This window comes from Symphalangus syndactylus, chromosome 19 (genome assembly GCF_028878055.3).
Source record: "Symphalangus syndactylus isolate Jambi chromosome 19, NHGRI_mSymSyn1-v2.1_pri, whole genome shotgun sequence".
NCBI classification, from domain to species: Eukaryota; Metazoa; Chordata; class Mammalia; order Primates; family Hylobatidae; genus Symphalangus; species Symphalangus syndactylus.
The window spans coordinates 81414401-81432332 of NC_072434.2; the positions used below are offsets into that span (position 1 = coordinate 81414401).

The 17932-nt window shown below is 43.0% G+C and overlaps 1 protein-coding gene across 1 annotated transcript; it reads left to right on the forward strand.

The window, feature by feature from the left end:
- Positions 1–6998: 6998 nt before the first annotated feature.
- On the forward strand, positions 6999–7402 carry LOC129458004 (large ribosomal subunit protein uL29-like). The gene has a single exon (XM_055233444.2). It carries the CDS (start codon positions 7019–7021, stop codon positions 7385–7387), a length of 369 nt encoding a protein of 122 aa, XP_055089419.1. The 5' UTR covers positions 6999–7018; the 3' UTR covers positions 7388–7402.
- Positions 7403–17932: the final 10530 nt, after the last annotated feature.

The following is a 17932-nucleotide window of genomic DNA, read 5'->3' on the forward strand; positions in this document are numbered from 1 at the left end:
TAACTGGTCTGTCTGCTTCTCCCCTCGCCGTCTGATTTCATTACCCTTGGAAATGAGATTATTTTACTCTCGTGCTCAAAGCTCTCCAGTGGTCTTCACCAAGACCAACCAGGCCCTGCATACTCTGGCCAGCTGCAGTGTCCAGTTGAACTTGATCTCCTCCTCATTCTCTCCTGCCCCCAGCACTCTGGCCTCCTTGTTCTTCCTCAGAAACCCCAAGGATGCTCCTGTCTTTGCACTGCCTTTTTCTGCCTAGAAACATTTTCCTCCAGATACCCATGTGGCTCCACCTCTTTTATCCTTTAGGTTTATATGTGCTTCTATGTCATCTTATAGGGGAAGTTGTCCCTTACCACCCCATACCAAACAGGACCTCCAATCTCTGTCTTTTTACTTTGCTCTTATTTTCTTCAGAACACTTCTCTCTTCTGTGCCTAGAACAGTGCTTGCCACATGGCACCCAATACAATCTTGTTGATTGAGTAAATGAATAGTGTAATTAAGATACACTCATTACTAACGCTAAAATTGATCCAGGTTATGTTTTGGTTTTCTTCAGAGAAATACCAGAATGCTACTATCTTCTACCAGAGAAAACAGGGAAATGAAGTAGTTACTGAGTCATTCCATCCCAGGCATAACTTTTACCTGAATGACCTAGAAAATTGAGATCAAACTATATTTTGACCCAAATATAACAAGAACTGCTTCAATTTCCTCATTTTGTCGGTGGCAGCCACGCCCTAGTTTGCTGAGATAAATTAGATTTTAGCTGAATGCAGTCATGGATCACCAGCCTACCTAATGATAAGTAAATGAAATTTCTATTTTACCTCTTTTTAAAATGAGACCTTAGATTCACACTCCTAGTTCTTTATACACTTCGCATACCTCTATGTGCACTCAATTTTTAATCTCTTTGTGCACTTTTATTTTAAGGCTTAAGTAATCTTGTTTATAGAATAAATGTTTTGTCTAAATATCAGAAGAGCTACTGGTTCTTTGTTTGTTTCTTGAATTTGTGCCCTAAGGCCTGCCTCTTTCCAATTTTGAGCATATTTTCCTCAATTGTATTTGAAAAGGGGGATTTTCCTTTCCTCCTGTCACTTTCTCAGTGAGTCACCTCCTGAGAAGTGGCTACTTCTTTCCACCTCATTCTTTGTTCCCTTAGTCCAAGACAAAAATACAAAATAACACATAAAAAACTAACTGGGCCGGGCGTGGCGGCTCACACCTGTAATCCCAGCACTTTGGGAGGCCGAGGTGGGCAGATCATGAGGTCAGGAGTTCGAGACCAGCCTGGCCAACATGGTGAAACCTCATCTCTACTAAAAATACAAAAATTAGCTGGGCATGGTGGCGTCTGCCTATAATCCCAGCTACTCAGGAGGCTGAGGCAGGAGAATCACTTGAACCCGGGAGGCAGAGGTTGTAGTGAGCCGAGATCATGCTGCTGCACTCCAGCCTGCGCCACAGAGCCAGACTCCGTCTCAAACAAACAAACAAAAAACCTAACTGGAGAGATATTCTGTGTTCATAGATTGGAAGACTCAATATTGTGAAGATGTCAGTCCTTCCCAGCTTCACCTATAGATTCCTCGCAATCCTAATCAAAATTCTACAAGTTGTTTTGTGGATAACACCAAACTGATCATAAAATGTATACGGAAGGCAGAACACCAATAATAACAAACACAATCCTAAAAAAGAAGACAAAGTTAGAGGGCTGACTCTATCTGACTTCAAGGCTTATTACAAAACTACAGTAATTGGGGCAGTGTGCTACGGTGAAAGAATAGACAAGTAGATCAATGGAACAGAAAAGAGAGCTCAGAAATAGACCCACACGAATAGTCCACTGATCTTTAACAAACGAGCAGAGGCAGTTTAATGCAGTCTTTTCAACAAATGGTGCTGGAACAACTGCCCATCCATAGGCAAAACAAAAGCAAAAACAAAACTAAACGCAGACCTTACAACTTTTGCACAAATCAGCTCAGAATATCATATGTAGACCTATATGCAAAATGTAAAACAAGAAAAGTTTGAGAAGAAGAAAACATAAGAGAAAATCTAGTGACTCTGGGTTTGGCAGTGACTTTTGAGATACACCAAAAATGTGATCCGTGAAAGAAAAAAAATTGGTAAGTTGGACTTAGTTAAAATTAAAAACTTCTTATCTGAAAAAGCTGCTATTAAGAGGATGGAAAGACAAGCTACAGACTGAGAGATTATACTTGCCAAACACATATCTGATAAATGACTGGTATCCAAAATGTTCCAAATAACGCTTAAAACTGAATTTTAAGAAAACAACTTAACTAAAAAAATCAGCAAAACATCTGAACAGACACCTCATAAAAGAAGAGATAAAGATGGGTGCAGTGGCTCATGCCTGTAATACCAGCACTTTGGGAGGCTGAGGTGGATGGATCACGAGGCCAGCCTGGCCAACATGGTGAAACCTCGTTTCTAGTAAAAACACAAAAATCAGCTGGGCATGGTGGCAGGCCCCTGTAATCCCAGCTACTCAGGAGGCTGAGGCAGGAGAATTATTTGAACCCAGGAGGTGGAAGATGCAATGAGCTGAGATTGCGCCACTGCACTCCAGCCTGGGCGACAGAGCGAGACTCCGTCTCAAAAAAAAAAAAAAAAAAAAAAAAAGGGCAAGCAAGGACATGGGATAGTGATGAGCACATAGGGAGATGTATCTCCATGGTAAATTTTTAATTCTTGAGTGAGGCTGGCTTAACAGTGTTTGTCATGCAATAAAAATGAATAATGAAAGTAAAAGGGGCTATGTAAGGACTGATCATGATTATGTGCCATGAACCAAAGACTATGCTTGGTACAGTGCCTTGCATTTAAAGCCCAAAATTAAACAAAACCAAAAGCTCAGTTGATAACTATCTTAGTCTATTCCTGCTGCTATGATAAAATACCACAGACTGGGTAATTTATACAAATTTCACAACATAAATTTATTTTTTCACAATTCTGGAGGCTGTGAATTCCAAGATCAAGGTGCCAGTGGGTTTGTTGTCTGGTGAGGGCTTCTTCTCCACTTCCAAGATGGCGCCTCCTGCCGCATCTTCAGATGGCAAAAGGGGTGACAGGGACTGTGGTGCTTCCTTCAACCTCTTTGACGAGGGCACTAATCCCACTAGTCACGAGGACGACTTAATCACCTCCTAAAGGCCCCACCTCTTAATACTACTGTCACACTGGTGATTATGTTTCAACATAGGAATTTTGGGGGACACATTCAGGCCATAGCAATAACTTTTATGATAAGAAAGACAAAATGTTTGGCTGATCATGGGACTAAGAGTTGCATTTGTCCAGACAGAGAGCTGGGTGACACATTCCAGGTGAAGGCTTTTCCTTGGAGTTTTTCCCTTGGAAGTCCTGGACTCCCCTTTACCCACCTCTGCAGTCCTGTGCCCGCTCCCTTCTCTGTCTCAGCTTCCTCATCCTGGTGGGGGTAGTTCTCCTGGCCCATTGCCTGTCCTTAGTGCCCACTGTTCATGTAATCACACACTCCTCATATTTTAATTTATTTCCTTGTAGCCACTTACTTTTAAATTCATTTACCATTTTTGTTTTGCCTCAGAAGTTTACTAGCTGCTGCAATTAATTAATTAACTAATTAATTTTTGAGACAGAGTTGCCCAGGCTGGAGTGTAGTGACACAATCACGGCTCACTGCAGCCTCAACCTCCTGGGATCAAGTGATCCTCCCACCTCAGCCCCTCTAGTAGCTGGGACTACAGGTATGTGCTACCACACCCAGCTAATTTTTAAATTTTTTGTCGAGATACAGTCTCACTATGTTGCCAGGTTGGTCTCAAACTCCTGGGCTCAAGTGATCCTCCCACCTCAGCTTCCCAAAGTTCTGGGATTATAGGCATGAGCCACCACGCCCAGCCGCTTGCTGCAGTCTAAGAAGTGAAGCACAGGCCGGGAGCGGTGGCTCACGCCTGTAATCCCAGCACTTTGGGAGGCCGAGGCGGGCGGATCACGAGGTCAGGAGATCGAGACCATCCTGGCTAACACGGTGAAACCCCGTCTCTACTAAAAATACAAAAAAAGTAGCCGGGCGAGGTGGTGGGCACCTGTAGTCCCAGCTACTGGGGAGGCTGAGGCAGGAGAATGGCATGAACCCAGGGGGCGGAGCCTGCAGTGAGCAGAAATCGCACCACTGCACTCCAGCCTGGGCGAGAGCGAGACTCTCTCTCTCAAAAAAAAAGAAGTGAACCACAATAAAGCAAAGTCGATGGATACAAGAGGGCAAGGAATTGAGCTTGTTGGAAAAACTTGTTCAATTTCATCCACTGGTAAGACTTGATTGTTTCCATCACCCATTGTTTCTCCCCTTTGTGCCTTTAGGTAGGAGAATGTCTGATGTAAGCCACAAAGTTTTACTCACAAATCGCACATCAGAAGTCTGGAGATTGGCAGTCCCAGAAGTGGTTCATGTACTGTTTCCATGGCGTCAGGGCCCGGGATTGGCTGCTCTTGACTTTCCTTTTTCTGGTGCCAGCTCTGTGCAGCTGCAGCACAGAGCACCAAGTCCTCACAAGACAACCTCCAAGCTAGGAGGCGGGGAGAGCTCTCTCCTTCTATCACGGAGGAGTAGCTTTCGCCAAGTGTTCTGGATCTCAGTTGAATCACATGCCTGCCTCAAAGGAGCAAAGAAGGAAGGAGATTTCCGTGATTCATTTAGCTCAAACATGATTCATTCCTGGGGGCCGGACATAAAGCCAGATGCGACCTGAACACAACTGGCCTTGAAAGAGGTGTAGAATGGCTGTGGGGAACGCAAACCATGGCCTCTGTCACCCAGTTGCTCTCTGGGCACCTCAGAATTGGCATTCAAATGATAATACCAGTGCTCTACATCTCACAGCACTTCACAGTTTGCAAAGCGTTCATGCACAGTGTTTCATTCGATTCTCACCACCACCATGTGAGATGCAAGAACAGCTGTTCTTCCCCTTCTTTGGTAGAGAGGGAGACTGAGGACTGCAGGCAGTGAGTGATTCACCCAAGGTTTTGCAGCTTCTCAGAGCTGGAAATAGAACAAGGGCTTCCGACACGGATGTCCAGTATCTTTTCTACAATTCCTTCCAATGAGCACGTGTGGGATAACACTGGCAGCTCATAGATGTAGTTACCCTGTAAGTTCTGTGTGAATTTCCTCCATGGGATGATGCCCTGTGTGCTCCCAATAGATGTAGAGCGATGGGCGCTGTGTGGCTCAGCAGACGCAGCTGCGGAGGAGTGAGTGGTGAAGCATTTTTACACAGACACGTCTTGTGCAAACTAAGCAATGCTTGGACAGAGGATGATGTCCTGTGATGAAGCAGCAGATGGAGGCTGCAGATGTGTGAAGGTTGCGTTCGGCCCACGTGGAATCCAAGAGCTCCACAAGGCATCGCGGCTGTCCAACTTCCTATCAGAATTGGCACTGAGATGAGCTCCAGCTCCTAGCTTACTCTTAATTTAAACGAAATAAGAGAGAGGAGATGACTTGAAGGAAGCATCTGGGTGCACGGACACCAGAGGAAAGCAGGAGATGGAAGGCAGCGAGAATTCCCAGGATTTACAAACGGATCCTCTTGTCATTGCTTGCCATCTGGTCCCATGTCTGGTCCTCAACCCTCACAGTCAGCTGGAAAGCTGTCTGATAATGTGCTCAGGTGGGCTTCTCTAGCAGCCGTCTATGCTGGAAAGTAGTTTCCTTTCCGGAAAGCAGTTTGGAAATATATATCACGATGCATGAAAATGTAAGACCACTTCAACCATGGACCCCATCCTCGAGACTTCATATTAAGGAAATACTAAAATAAAGGAAATAGCTAAAATGAAGGAGGCCAGGCGCGGTGGCTCACATCTGTAATCCCAGCATTTTGGGAGGCCGAGGCTGGCAGATCACTTGAAGTCAGGAGTTTGAGACCAGCCTGGCAAACATGGAGAAACCACATCTCTACTAAAAAAACAAAAACTAGCCTGACTTGGTGGTGGGCGCCTGTAATCCCAGCTACTCGGGAGGCTGAAGCACGAGAATCACTTGAACCCAGGAGACAGAGGCTGCAGTGAGCCGAGATTGCACCACTGTGCTCCAGCCTGGGCAGCAGAGAGAGACTCCATCTCAAAAAATAAAACAAAATAATAAAATAAAGTGAAATGAAGGAAAAAATCTGTATGTATGGTGATGGCTATTATTTTGTTGTACATATGCAAGTGAAGAGTTGGAAGCAACCTAAACCTTCAACAGCAGCAACGCTGTGGTCTATTTAATGGCATCTAAGCCATTGTTAACAAGTAGGATTATGAAAAAGATGATGCATTCAACAAATATTTATTGAATGCCTCTAATATGCCAAGCACTGTATTGAAGACTGAAACAGTGAACAAAGCAGCCCAAATTCCTGCTTTCTCCCAGTTTATGCTCTAGTGTGAATGACAAAGGAGAGCTGATGCAACAAGAAAAGAGGTGAAGATCAGAATTAAGTGAAAAACGCAGAGGAGAAAAATTACACCTATCACGTGACTCTTTCCATGCAATGCGTTCTATTCCACAAACAAGGGTTGAAAGGAAACAAGGACAAATACAGACAGACAGCTGATGGAATGATGTGACTCTGAACCATTTTCTTTCCTGTATTGTTTTTCCAATGTCTTTAGTGCAATATTTTAAAAAAATCAAAATGAGAAAAATCATCTGATGTTTTTGGCATGCACTCTCCTGTTTCAAAAAGAGATATATTTATCCAACTTTGTGGAAGCCCAAGAAAAAATATAATAAAAACATGTTTGTGGAAAGAAGGGAAGCCTGGGTGCAGTGGCTCATGTCTGTAATCCCAGTACTTTTGGAGGCTGAGGTGAGAGGAGTTCGCTTGAGTCCAGGAGTTCGAGACTAGCCTGGGCAACACAGTGAGATCCCACCTGTACAAAACATTTAAAAATTAGCCAGGTGTGGGAGCAGGCATCGGCATCGGCGGCCTGTGCAGCAATGGCCAAGATCAAGGCTCGAGATCTTTGCGGGAAGAAGGAGGAGCTGCTGAAACAGCTGGACGACCTGAAGGTGGAGCTGTCCCAGCTGCGCGTCGCCAAAGTGACAGGCGGTGCGGCCTCCAAGCTCTCTGAGATCCGAGTCGTCCACAAATCCATTGCCCGTGTTCTCACAGTTATTAACCAGACTCGGAAAGAAAGCCTCAGGAAATTCTACAAGGGCAAGAAGTACAAGCCCCTGGACCTGCGGCTTAAGAAGACACGTGCCATGAGCTGCCGGCTCAACAAGCACGAGGAGAACCTGAAGTCCAAGAAGCAGCAGTGGAAGGAGCGGCTGTGCCCACTGCGGAAGTACGAGGTCAAGGCCTGAGGAGCACGTTGTCAATAAAGCACAGCTGGCTGAGAAAAAAAAAAAAAATTAGCCAGGTGTGGTGGTGCATGCCTGTGGTCCTAGCTTCTTGGGAGGCTGAGGTGGGAGGACAGCTTGAGCCCAGCAGGTGGAGTCTACAGTGAGCTGTGGTCATCTCACTGCACTCCAACCCGGATGACAGAATGAGACCCTGTCCCTCACCCCCAGAAAAAAGGAAGAAGGGAGGAAGGAAGGGAAAGAGAAGGGAAGGAAGGGAAATGGGTAGATGTAGCTTTTGTGTTTATTTTGGGCTTTAATCTGAGCCCTTTTGTCCACATACTTATCTCTAGGTTCCAAGCCCATGAAAATGAAATGAAAGGTTTAAATGTCACCTGGTTTGTTTTTGTAAATGGTTCCCTGTTTATTATCACCACCATAGTTCACTTGAGATTCAGTAAAGGTAAATTCTCTAAACAACTACAAAAACACCAAGTATCTGGGGACCACCTGCAGCCAAATTCTATTATAACCTCTAAATTCTAACTCTAACAATGTAAACTGTTTTTTTCATAAGTGCCTACTGTCTAAGTCCCAACCACCCATCCACCTAGACGCAGAGGGCTCCATGTAGACTTTACTGTTGTTACGGGATGACTGTGATGTGTATTTCTCTTAAAATATTTTCTTTTCTTGTTTTCTAGATCCAGTGGGCAGAGTCCAGGGCACTTTCGGTAAAGAGGTGAGATTATGAAGCTCTTTTTTGCTGCTCCCTATATTTTCCGCCATCTGCTCCCATATTCCTGCTACTTAGAGTCCACCTGCTGCTTCAGCCATGTCATTTGTCTTCAGGTCCTGCCCTGGGCTCCTCCGTGGCATTGCCCTGCACTGAACAACTGTTGTTTTAGGACAGGCTGCATTTCTGTGAGTACAAGATGGTCTTTGCAGGTGGCTGGTACATGAATTTTAAGCTCGTTGAGTGCTTTGAGATATGAAGCTAAAAATACATGTGGGAGGTGTGTGTGTGTGTATGTGTGTGTGTGTGTTTGAGAGAGAGATTATTCTTTGTACAAAGAAAAAGTGACAAGGGGTTATATGCTGCTGATGTTCCTGCATCATCATCATCAAATACTGTTTATTAAGCTTCCTCCATATCGCTGATGGTAAGGGCTTGCAGATTCTCCTGGGTTTCTCTTTTCTTCCTCTCCCTGTACTCAGCTTCCAACATCATTCTACCCTTCCAGCTCTTACCTTAGCAGTTTTGTACTAGTTTCTGTACTAAGACTTGACTACTCAATGTTATGAAGAAGAACAGGAATGCTGTGGTCAAAGAGGGAGGGCCCAATATGCAAAAGCACGCACCCTCACACCTTCTCAAAGAACAGGACAGAGCATCACTTGAGCCTCTCTAAGGAAGCCCTGAAATGATGTATCATCCTTTCCCATGGGGAGGATATTAAATACAAGTAGAGGGTTTCTGCTTCCAAACATGTGTTGGAGACTCCTTCCAGTAAAGCCCTGTGTTGGAGGTAGAGATGAAGCACCAGATCCCCTGTTGCAGGAGGATTTGTGGCCTCAGCTGCTGGAAGTGTGTATGCAGACAGGAAGGCCACACCCAGTGACTGATCATGGCAGGGATATAAAGGCTGGGCCGGTTTGGACCAACATGGGACAGACAACATGGACAGTGTTAGTTCCAGAACTCCTCATGGGTCATCTGAGTTTGTCACTAGCCCTACATCAATCTCAACTTCGCCCTCTGCCCAATCCTGCTTCCGTTTCCTTCCTGACACAGCTGTTGACCCAAGGGGCCTCTGTAATACATATTTGTCCTGCCTACTATCCACCTCACTGTCTGCTTCCTGGAGAACCCAATCTGCAATTGTTGGTGCTGGAAGTGATTTGAGAAAGAGAAGATGACTGGGTATGGTGGCTCACTCCTGTAATCACAGCACTTTGGGAGGCGAATTCGGGAAGATCACTTGAAGCCAGGAGTTTAAGAACAGCCTGGCCAACACAGTGAGACCCTGTATCAATTAAATTTTTTTTTTAATGAGTTGGGCATGGTGGTGCACTCCTTAAGTCCCAACTACTCAGGAGGCTAAGGCAGAAGGGTCTCTGGAACCCAGGTGTTTGAGGCTACAGTGAGCTATGATTGCACCACTGCATTCTAGCCTGGCTGACAGAGTGAGACTCTGCTGAGAAAGAGAGAAGGAGGTGGGGGAGAGGGAGGGAAGAAAGAAGGGAAGGAAGGAAGGAAGGAAGGAAAGAAAGAAAGAAAGAAAGAAAGAAAGAAAGAAAGAAAGAAAGAAAGAAAGAAAGGAAGGAGAGATAAGAGAGAAAGGAAGGAAGGGAGGGAGGGGAGGAAGGAATAAAGAAAAGGAGGAAGGAAAAAGGGGAAGGAAGGAAGGAAAGAAGGAAGGAAGGAAGGAGGGAGGGAGGGAGGAAGAGAGGGAAAGCAAGTGGCTAGATGAGGTTTGAGAGCTGAATCCCTCTCTGGCTGGCAATGAGGAACCCATAGCTGGTGGTCAGTGGAGCAAAGACAGGCCTGACACAAAGTGGTAACCCGTAACCCAGTTTTTATGGCTTGCTGCTCTACTGAATGGTAGGCCAGAGGGAAGGAATGTTCTAGCTGGTGGAGGTATCTGGTATTTTAGGAATATGTGGGGAATAGTAACTATAAGGACAACAGAACTGAGGAGCTATTGATGACCTAAGCATGATTGATGATCTAGAAGAAAGTAATGAAAGGCTAAGTGCATTAAGAAGCTCTTATCTTTACCAGGAGGAGGACAGAGAAAGCTCAGGACAAGGCACAGGACTTAATCATCAGTGTGGCAGGACTCCAAAGAGCTCCACACAAAATCTTGTGCATGAATGTTCATTGCAGCATTCTTCACAATAGCCAAAAGGTGGAAACAACCCAAATGTCTATCAATGAACTGATGGATATCAAAACGTGTATCCACACCGCATGTGAAATATTATTTGGCCATAAAAGGAATGAAGTAGTGACACATGCTACAACATGGATGAACCTTGAAAATACGATGCTAAGTGAAAGAAATCAGTCCCAAGAGTCCAGATATTATATAATTCAATTTATACGAAAGTCAAGAATAGGGGAATCTATAGAGAAAGTAGATTTGTGGTTGCTTAGGGCTAGGGGTGGGCTGAGTCATAGGGATAGGTAAATGATAGCTACAAGTTATGGGTTTTCTTTTAAAGGTGATGAAAATATTCTAATTTTGACCACAGTGATGGTTGTACGACTCCGTGAATATACTAGAAACCACTGAATTGAACGCATTAAACGAGTGACTTGTGTGGTATATATAAAGCATAAAGCTATTTAAAAAATAAAGGCAGGAAAACCTAGGTGCAGACACATTACTATACTAAACGGGGGGAAAAGAGGCCTTCTGCTGGTAATTGAGGCAAAATTCTCACCTCCATGGAGCAGCAGGACTCACTCCCTCAGCCATATGGAGCTCTCTTAAGATGATCTGACTGTGTTGTTGGATAAATGCTGTCATTCATTGACATCCCAGTTGACACATTGCAACAAAAATCATTGTGACAAGGGCAAAAAAAGAACGTTCTACTAGATTCACCAAATCAATGACAAATGAGCGAGTCTCCTGCTTTTATAGCTGGAAGATCTTCATAAAGTAAGCTGAGCACATTTCCATCAGGCCAGGCTAAGAGTCAGACTTTTCCAGGCATTGTATGTCTCTACCGCTTCTTTCTGTCACCTCTTAAAGGGCATCAGAGGTTATTTCACAGAGGCAATTGATGTATTCCCGGGAGACACAATGATAATGAAGGAGCCAGAGATTTCTGGTTATAGAATTGCCTCTGCCGCCAAAAGGCTGAAGATCTTTTGGAAATTAATTTAGCCAAATGCAGATAATTTCAATTTTTCCCATCTAAAGATGCAGAGGGTGGGCTATGTGGTATCCTAGCACCTTTCAATGATGATATTCTAGATGCTATTTTATGGGATACCTGAGAGCCTTTTGGTCTGATTCTGGCTTTCAGGCTGGAATACTACAGAGTGCAATGACTGTGTAGTTGAATGTCATATTCTAAGACTGAGTTGAGCATTATCTGTGGAAAAGGGTCCTTCTGGCTTTGTTCTTATGGGAAGTCAAACGCAGTGAGTGGTCCTGTTACGTGGTTCTGGCACTCAGCTTTTCTAAACTTTCATCTTGGAGAGGACTCTGGATCCCATCCCTGCCCTCAGTTAAAAACTCTTCCATCAGAATTGCCAAAGACCTCATCATTTCCAATAGCATTTTAGTAGTAATTACCTTCTCTATGGTAACATTTAATACCGTTATACCCCCTTTTTTCTATGAAGCTCTCCCATTCTATGGCTTTATGATGCTTTTTACTTTCTATTACCCTGTTTCTTGTAGAACACACTTTGTTTGTCTCCATGGGTCCTTCTATGTTGTCCTCTCTTTGGAGTGAACATCCTTCAATATCTTCCCTTGGCCTTCTTCTCTCCCTTCTCCACTGGCTTCTTCAGGGAGATGACTCACTCTCACAATTTCAGCTGTTATTTTTGTATCTTTCTCTCGCAGAACACGTCTCCACCTCTGACCACTTCGTGGAATTCTAAGTTTCTAACGGCTTGCTGAACATCATCACTTGAATGTCCTGCCAATGCATTGAATTCAGCATACTGAAAATAGACCTTGTCTTTGTCCCCAAAGTGGTTCTGTTTCCTAACTGGTGTTTCCCAGGCACCTGGTGTCAAAACTCCCAAGGCATCCATTGATCACCATGGACGCCTCCCTTCCCCTCGGACTCCATATCGGATCTGGCCTCCACAGTGTCTTGGCAACCTCTTAGCTTTTGGATCTTCTATGCACCCATTCAGCTGTAGGCTTGCAGCTCGCATCCTCCCTTTCTCATGCCATTGAGTATGAGAAAGTTTCCCCAATGGTGCTCTAGCTTCCATCCCCTCAGCCTCTTCAGCGACCTTCTCCATTGTTTCTGGCATTGGGTGCTTCTCTCCTCTCCTTCAAACTTTGCCTTTTCATCAGTATTGTAACATCCTTCATGTTTGTGGAGAACAAGTTATCTATACACTTATTTATTTATTTTTTAGAGAAAAGATCTTACTCTGTCATCCAGGCTGGAGTGCAATGGCATGATCATGGCTTACTGTAACCTTCACCTCCTGGGCTCAAGCAATCCTCTAGACTCAGCCTCTTGAGAAGCTAGTGCTATGGGTGTGTGCCACAATGCCTGGCTAAGTTTTAAATATTTTTGTAGAGATGGAGTCTTGCTATATTGCCCAGGGTGGTCTTGAACTCCTGGCCTCCAGCAATCCTCCTACTTCAGACTCCATAAGTGCTGAGATTACAGGCGTGAACCACTATGCCTGGTCTATACTATTTATCAACCTCTTCCTCCCATTAGCTTAATTTTAATTAATTATTTTAAATTAAAATATTATTCATAAACTCTACCTTTCAAAAATGTACAATTGAGTGGTTTTCAGTATATTCACAGGTCATGCAACCATCACTGCCGTGTAGTCCCAGAATATTTTCATCACCCCAAAAAGAAATCCCGTACCCATTAGCAGTCTTTTCCCATTCTCCCCTATTCCCAGCTCCTGGCAAACACTAATTGATTCTCTGTCTCCATGCATTTGCCTGTTCTGGATGCTTCATAAGAATGCAGTCATTCAACATGTGGTCCTTTGTTGTTGGCTTCTTTCACTAAGCATACTGTCCGCAAGGTTCATCCATGTGGCAGCGTGTATCAGAACTTCATTCTTTCATGGTTGAATACTCTGGTTTCTATTCAGATCTCTTTTGCCTTTTATGGCTGAATAACATCTCATTGTATAAATATACCACATTTTGTTCATCTATTCAGCTACTGATAGATGTCTGGGTTGTTTACACCTTTTGGCAACGATGAATAATGCTGCTATAAACACTTATGTACAAGTCTTTGTTTACACAGATGTTTTCATTTCTCTTGGGTATATATCTAGGAGTACAATGGCTGGATTTATGGTTGACTTTTTGAGGAACTTCCAACTGTTTTTCAAAATGGCTGCACTATTTTACATTCTCACCATCAATGTATGGGCCCTTCAATTTGTCCATGTCCTTGTCAACACTTGCTGTTTTCTGTCTATTCTACTCTAGCCATCCTAGTGAATGTGAAGTGATATCTTATTGGGGTTTGGATTTGCATTTTTCTACTGACTAATAATGCTGAGCATGTTTTCATGTGCTTTTTGATTATTTGTATATCTTCTTTGGAGAGATTCAAAATTATTTGTCTATTTTTTCATTAAACATTTATAGACAGAAAATTTGTTTTATTTTTTGCTAGTTTTATTTTCAAAATTTATTATGCTATATCACAAATATCAAAGGGAAATTAAAATAATAAAACAAACACCCATATTCTTAAGAAATAAAATGTTACTGACCGGGCACGGTGGCTCACACCTGTAATCTCAGCACTTTGGGAGGCTGAGGCGGGCAAATAACTTGAGATCAGAAGCTTGAGACCAGCCTGGCCAATATAGTGAAATCCTGTCTCTACTGATAATACAAAAATTAGCCAGGCATGGTGGTGCCCACCTGTATTCCCAGCTACACAGGAGCTAGAGGCAGGAGAATCACTTGAACCCAAGAGGCAGAGTTTGCAGTGAGCAAAGATTGCACTACTGCACTCCAGCCTGGGTGACAGAGCAAGACTCCGTCTCAAACAAACAAACCATAATAATAATAGAATAAAATAAAATATTACCAAGGTCTTTAAAACCTTTGTGTACTTCCTGCTGATTGCATCCCTTGTCTGTCCCTCCCCAGGGTATTTTACTTTTCTGTTTAACATTCCTATGATTTTTATTTTTAAATGTCTCATTCCTTAACAACATTGCTTTTAAGTTTATATAAATTGTATTCTATTGTACATTTTCTTCTGCAAGTTGATTTTTTATTTAACTTTATGCTTATGAAATTCATCCATGGTAATATGTTTAGCTCTGGTTCATTTGTTTTCTCTGTTTTGTTTCCCTATAGGAATATAGCACAACAGACTTATCCATTTTTATGATTTACCGCCTCCAAATCATTCTCTGCTGCTAGAGAGATCTTTGTAAAATGCAGATTTGATCAGAACACTTCCCTGTTTAAAATGTGCTAGTGTCTTCTCTTTGCCATCAGGAAGGAAAAAAATCCGAAGTTGTTTGCATGGTGTAAAAACTCCTTGTGATCTGCATATAAATTCCTTGTGATCTGGTCTTTGTTACCTCTTCAGACTCATTTTTTCATCTAGCTGCTCATAATATTTTCTCTTTATCTTTCAGCAGTTTAACTGATGTGTTTAGTGTGTGTTTTTGTATATCTGTGTATGTGTGCATTTTATTTATCCTGCCTGGGTTCTCTCTGAGCTTCTTAAATCCATGGTTTGTTGTTTTTCATTAATTTTGGAACATTTTCATCCATTTTTTCTTCAAATATTTCTTCTCCTCCTTTCTCTCTCCTCCTCCTCCTTCTCTTCTTCCCTGATTCAAGTTCCATGAATGGGTTGGGTGTGGTGGCTTATGCCTGTTGTCCCAGTGAGTACTTTGGAAAGCAAAGGTGGGAGGATCCCTTGAGGCCCAGAGTTCAAGACCAGCCTGGGCAACATAGGGAGACCCTATCTTTACAAAAAATTAAAAAATTAGCTGGCATGGTGTCATGCACCTGTAGTCCTAGCTACTTAGTCGGCTAAGGTGGGAGGATCACTTCAATCCAGGAATTCAAAGCTACAGTGAGCAATGATTGCAATCACTGCCCTCCAGCTAAGACAATGAAGAGAGACTTTGTCTGGAAAAAAAAAAAAAAATCCACAAATGTCAGACCATTTGATATTGTCCAACTATCGATGGATTCCCTGTTGGTTTTTTCTACTCTTTTTTCTCTTTGTTTCATTTTGAATAATCTACTTTATCTATATTCAAGTTTACTAATTTTTTTTCTTAGCTGTGTCCAACTTTCTAATAAGCTGATCAAAAAAAATTCTTGCTATCTGATATTGTATTTTCTATTGCTAGTTTTTCCATTTGACTTCTTAAGAGAGTTTCCATTTCCCTGCTTAAATTTCTTATCTTTTCATGCTTTGGCCCATCTTCTCTACTAGGTACTAACATATTCATCACAGTTAAAGTCTCTGTTCAATAGTTACATCATCTGAGTCATCTCTGGGTCTGATTCTATTGATTCCTTTGTCTCCTGACAGTAAGTTGTGTTTTCCTTGATTTTTTGTGTATCTTGTAACCTGTTATTGAATGATGGTTATCATTTACAGAACAGTAGTGAATTAGGTAAATAATATTTACACCTAGAAATAAAAACATCTCTTCTTTCACGGCATTAATATGTGTGTGGGGGGTGGTTAGTCAATCTAGTTAGTAGTTGAGAAGTGTTTGAATATTGTTGTTTGTTATCCTCAGTGCACCACAGGCTTCATATTCCCCCGTGGTGGCCTGCTAGAAGGACTTCTCATGTTTGTGCTCCACTTTCAGCTCCAGTCATCTCTGCACACCAATCCGATAGGGGTTCCCTACCCACACCTTCCCCTTCTGTGGTGGGAGACTACAGTTATTACTCAGTGCTAGGCTCATTGTGAGTGGGAGGCAGGTTCTCACTTCTCTTGGTCCAGCTCAGTTTTAGGCAGGACCTGGGTGCCTCAGGTGTGAGGACTTCTTGGGATTCCTCCCCTTTCCCCCCATCACAGCTGAACATTGCCTTGTGTCTTTAGTAGGTCTTGGGCAGGAGAGTATTTCCTACCTCTTCCCTGCAAGAGCAGACCCCTGTTATGTATTGGCACAGGATCCTGGGTCAATGACGTTTTCCTGCCCCTCCTTGTGGAGCAGACAACTCATACTTCTACCCTTCCTCCAGACACAGTAGATCTTTGGATAATTCGGGGGTAGGGGCAGGATAGAGAGTTTTTTACTCCTCCCTTAGAAGCAGACAGGATTTCTTCTTCCTCTTCTTCATCAGCCCTGAGGGAGAAAGGGTTGTTGCTGCTCCCTCATGGCATGAGGTGATTGCTTCATAGGAGATGAAGGTCTGAGGAAGCAAGTGGTGTTTCATGCCTGTCCTGAGAGGCAGCATTTACTTCCTGCACACCCGTGTCAATGACAGGAGCTCTCTCTGGTCCCCTCTCCTAGCTGTGTCGAATCTTTCTTGCAGATGTCGTGTGATGATTCATGAAGGAGACCTTGGGATGGGTGCAAACTTTCTATGTATCTGACTCTTAGTTCTAAACGGATAGGCTAGCCACCTATGGCTTTTAGGAATTTGTTCAATTTTTAGCTGATTCCTTTCTACAGACTCCTACCACCACTTCTTTCTCCTCCTGTGCTCTTCCAGTGTTAAAAATGTTAATATGTTTCATTTGTCTTTGTAGGCACTTGTCATTCATTAAAATTTAGTTCCTTTGGTTGCCTTGAAACCTCAGCTCGCTACTGGGTTCAAGACAAGCTCTGATTTTGTAGATGATCCAACTTTCTCTCAGCATTAGGATATGAGGAATATTCTTTTGGGGGCTTTGTACAACCTAAGAAGACATAGAAGTCCCTGACTCATCTTTTTGTGCCTTTTCCTCTTTGTATCCTAAGCCCTGTGTAAACAAAGCATTCCATGCTGCTGAGGCCATGCCACACTGTTCCCTCTGTTAGAAATGTCCTGACCTATTACTTTCTTTTGCTTTTATTTATTATGTTGTTGTTTATCAAATTTATTCACAGATATAGTTTAAAGCAAGTGTGTTAAAAGACTTTAAAGTACTAAAGGCAGAGGCCCCTGCTTCTTCTCTCCCTTTTTTAAATCCCTTTTCCAATGGGCTCCATGCTCAACTCCTTTAGCTGAATGTTTTGGCATCTACCTTCATGTCTCTAAATAACATGCTTAGATGGCTACTTCTTCATTTTTCAGTTTTCTATCATATCAATTTACATTCCATTATGAAATATGAGGATTTGTCTTTTATCTTTTCCCCCACCACAAACATCCACCTAGTTGATTCCCCCATCCCAACTCCAAAAATACTTTTATCGTAATATTGATAAGATCAATATTTAGGGTTTACTTTAGTATGACTTTTTTTTTTTTTTTTTTGAGACAGGGTCTCACTCTGTTACGCAGGCTGGAGTGCAGTGGCGTGATCTCAGCTCACTGAAACCTCTGCCTCCCAGGCTCACGTGGTTCTCCTGCCTCAGCCTCACAAGTAGCTGGGATTACAGGTGTGTGCCACCATGCCTGGCTAATTTTAAAAATAATTTTAGTAGAGACAGGCTTTCGCCATGTTGGCTAGGCTGGTCTTGAACTCCTGGCCTTAAGTGGTCCCCCTGCCTTGGCCTCCAAAAGTGCTGGCATTACAGGCGTGAGCCACCGCACCTGGCCTAATATGACTTTTAAATGATTTTTTGATAAAAATGTTAATCAAATCTTAGCCATGGAATAAATTGTAATTAGTTTAGCTTTCATAAAAAATATTTTGCTTTCTCTGGAGTAATCATTGTCTTGTTTGCTTGGT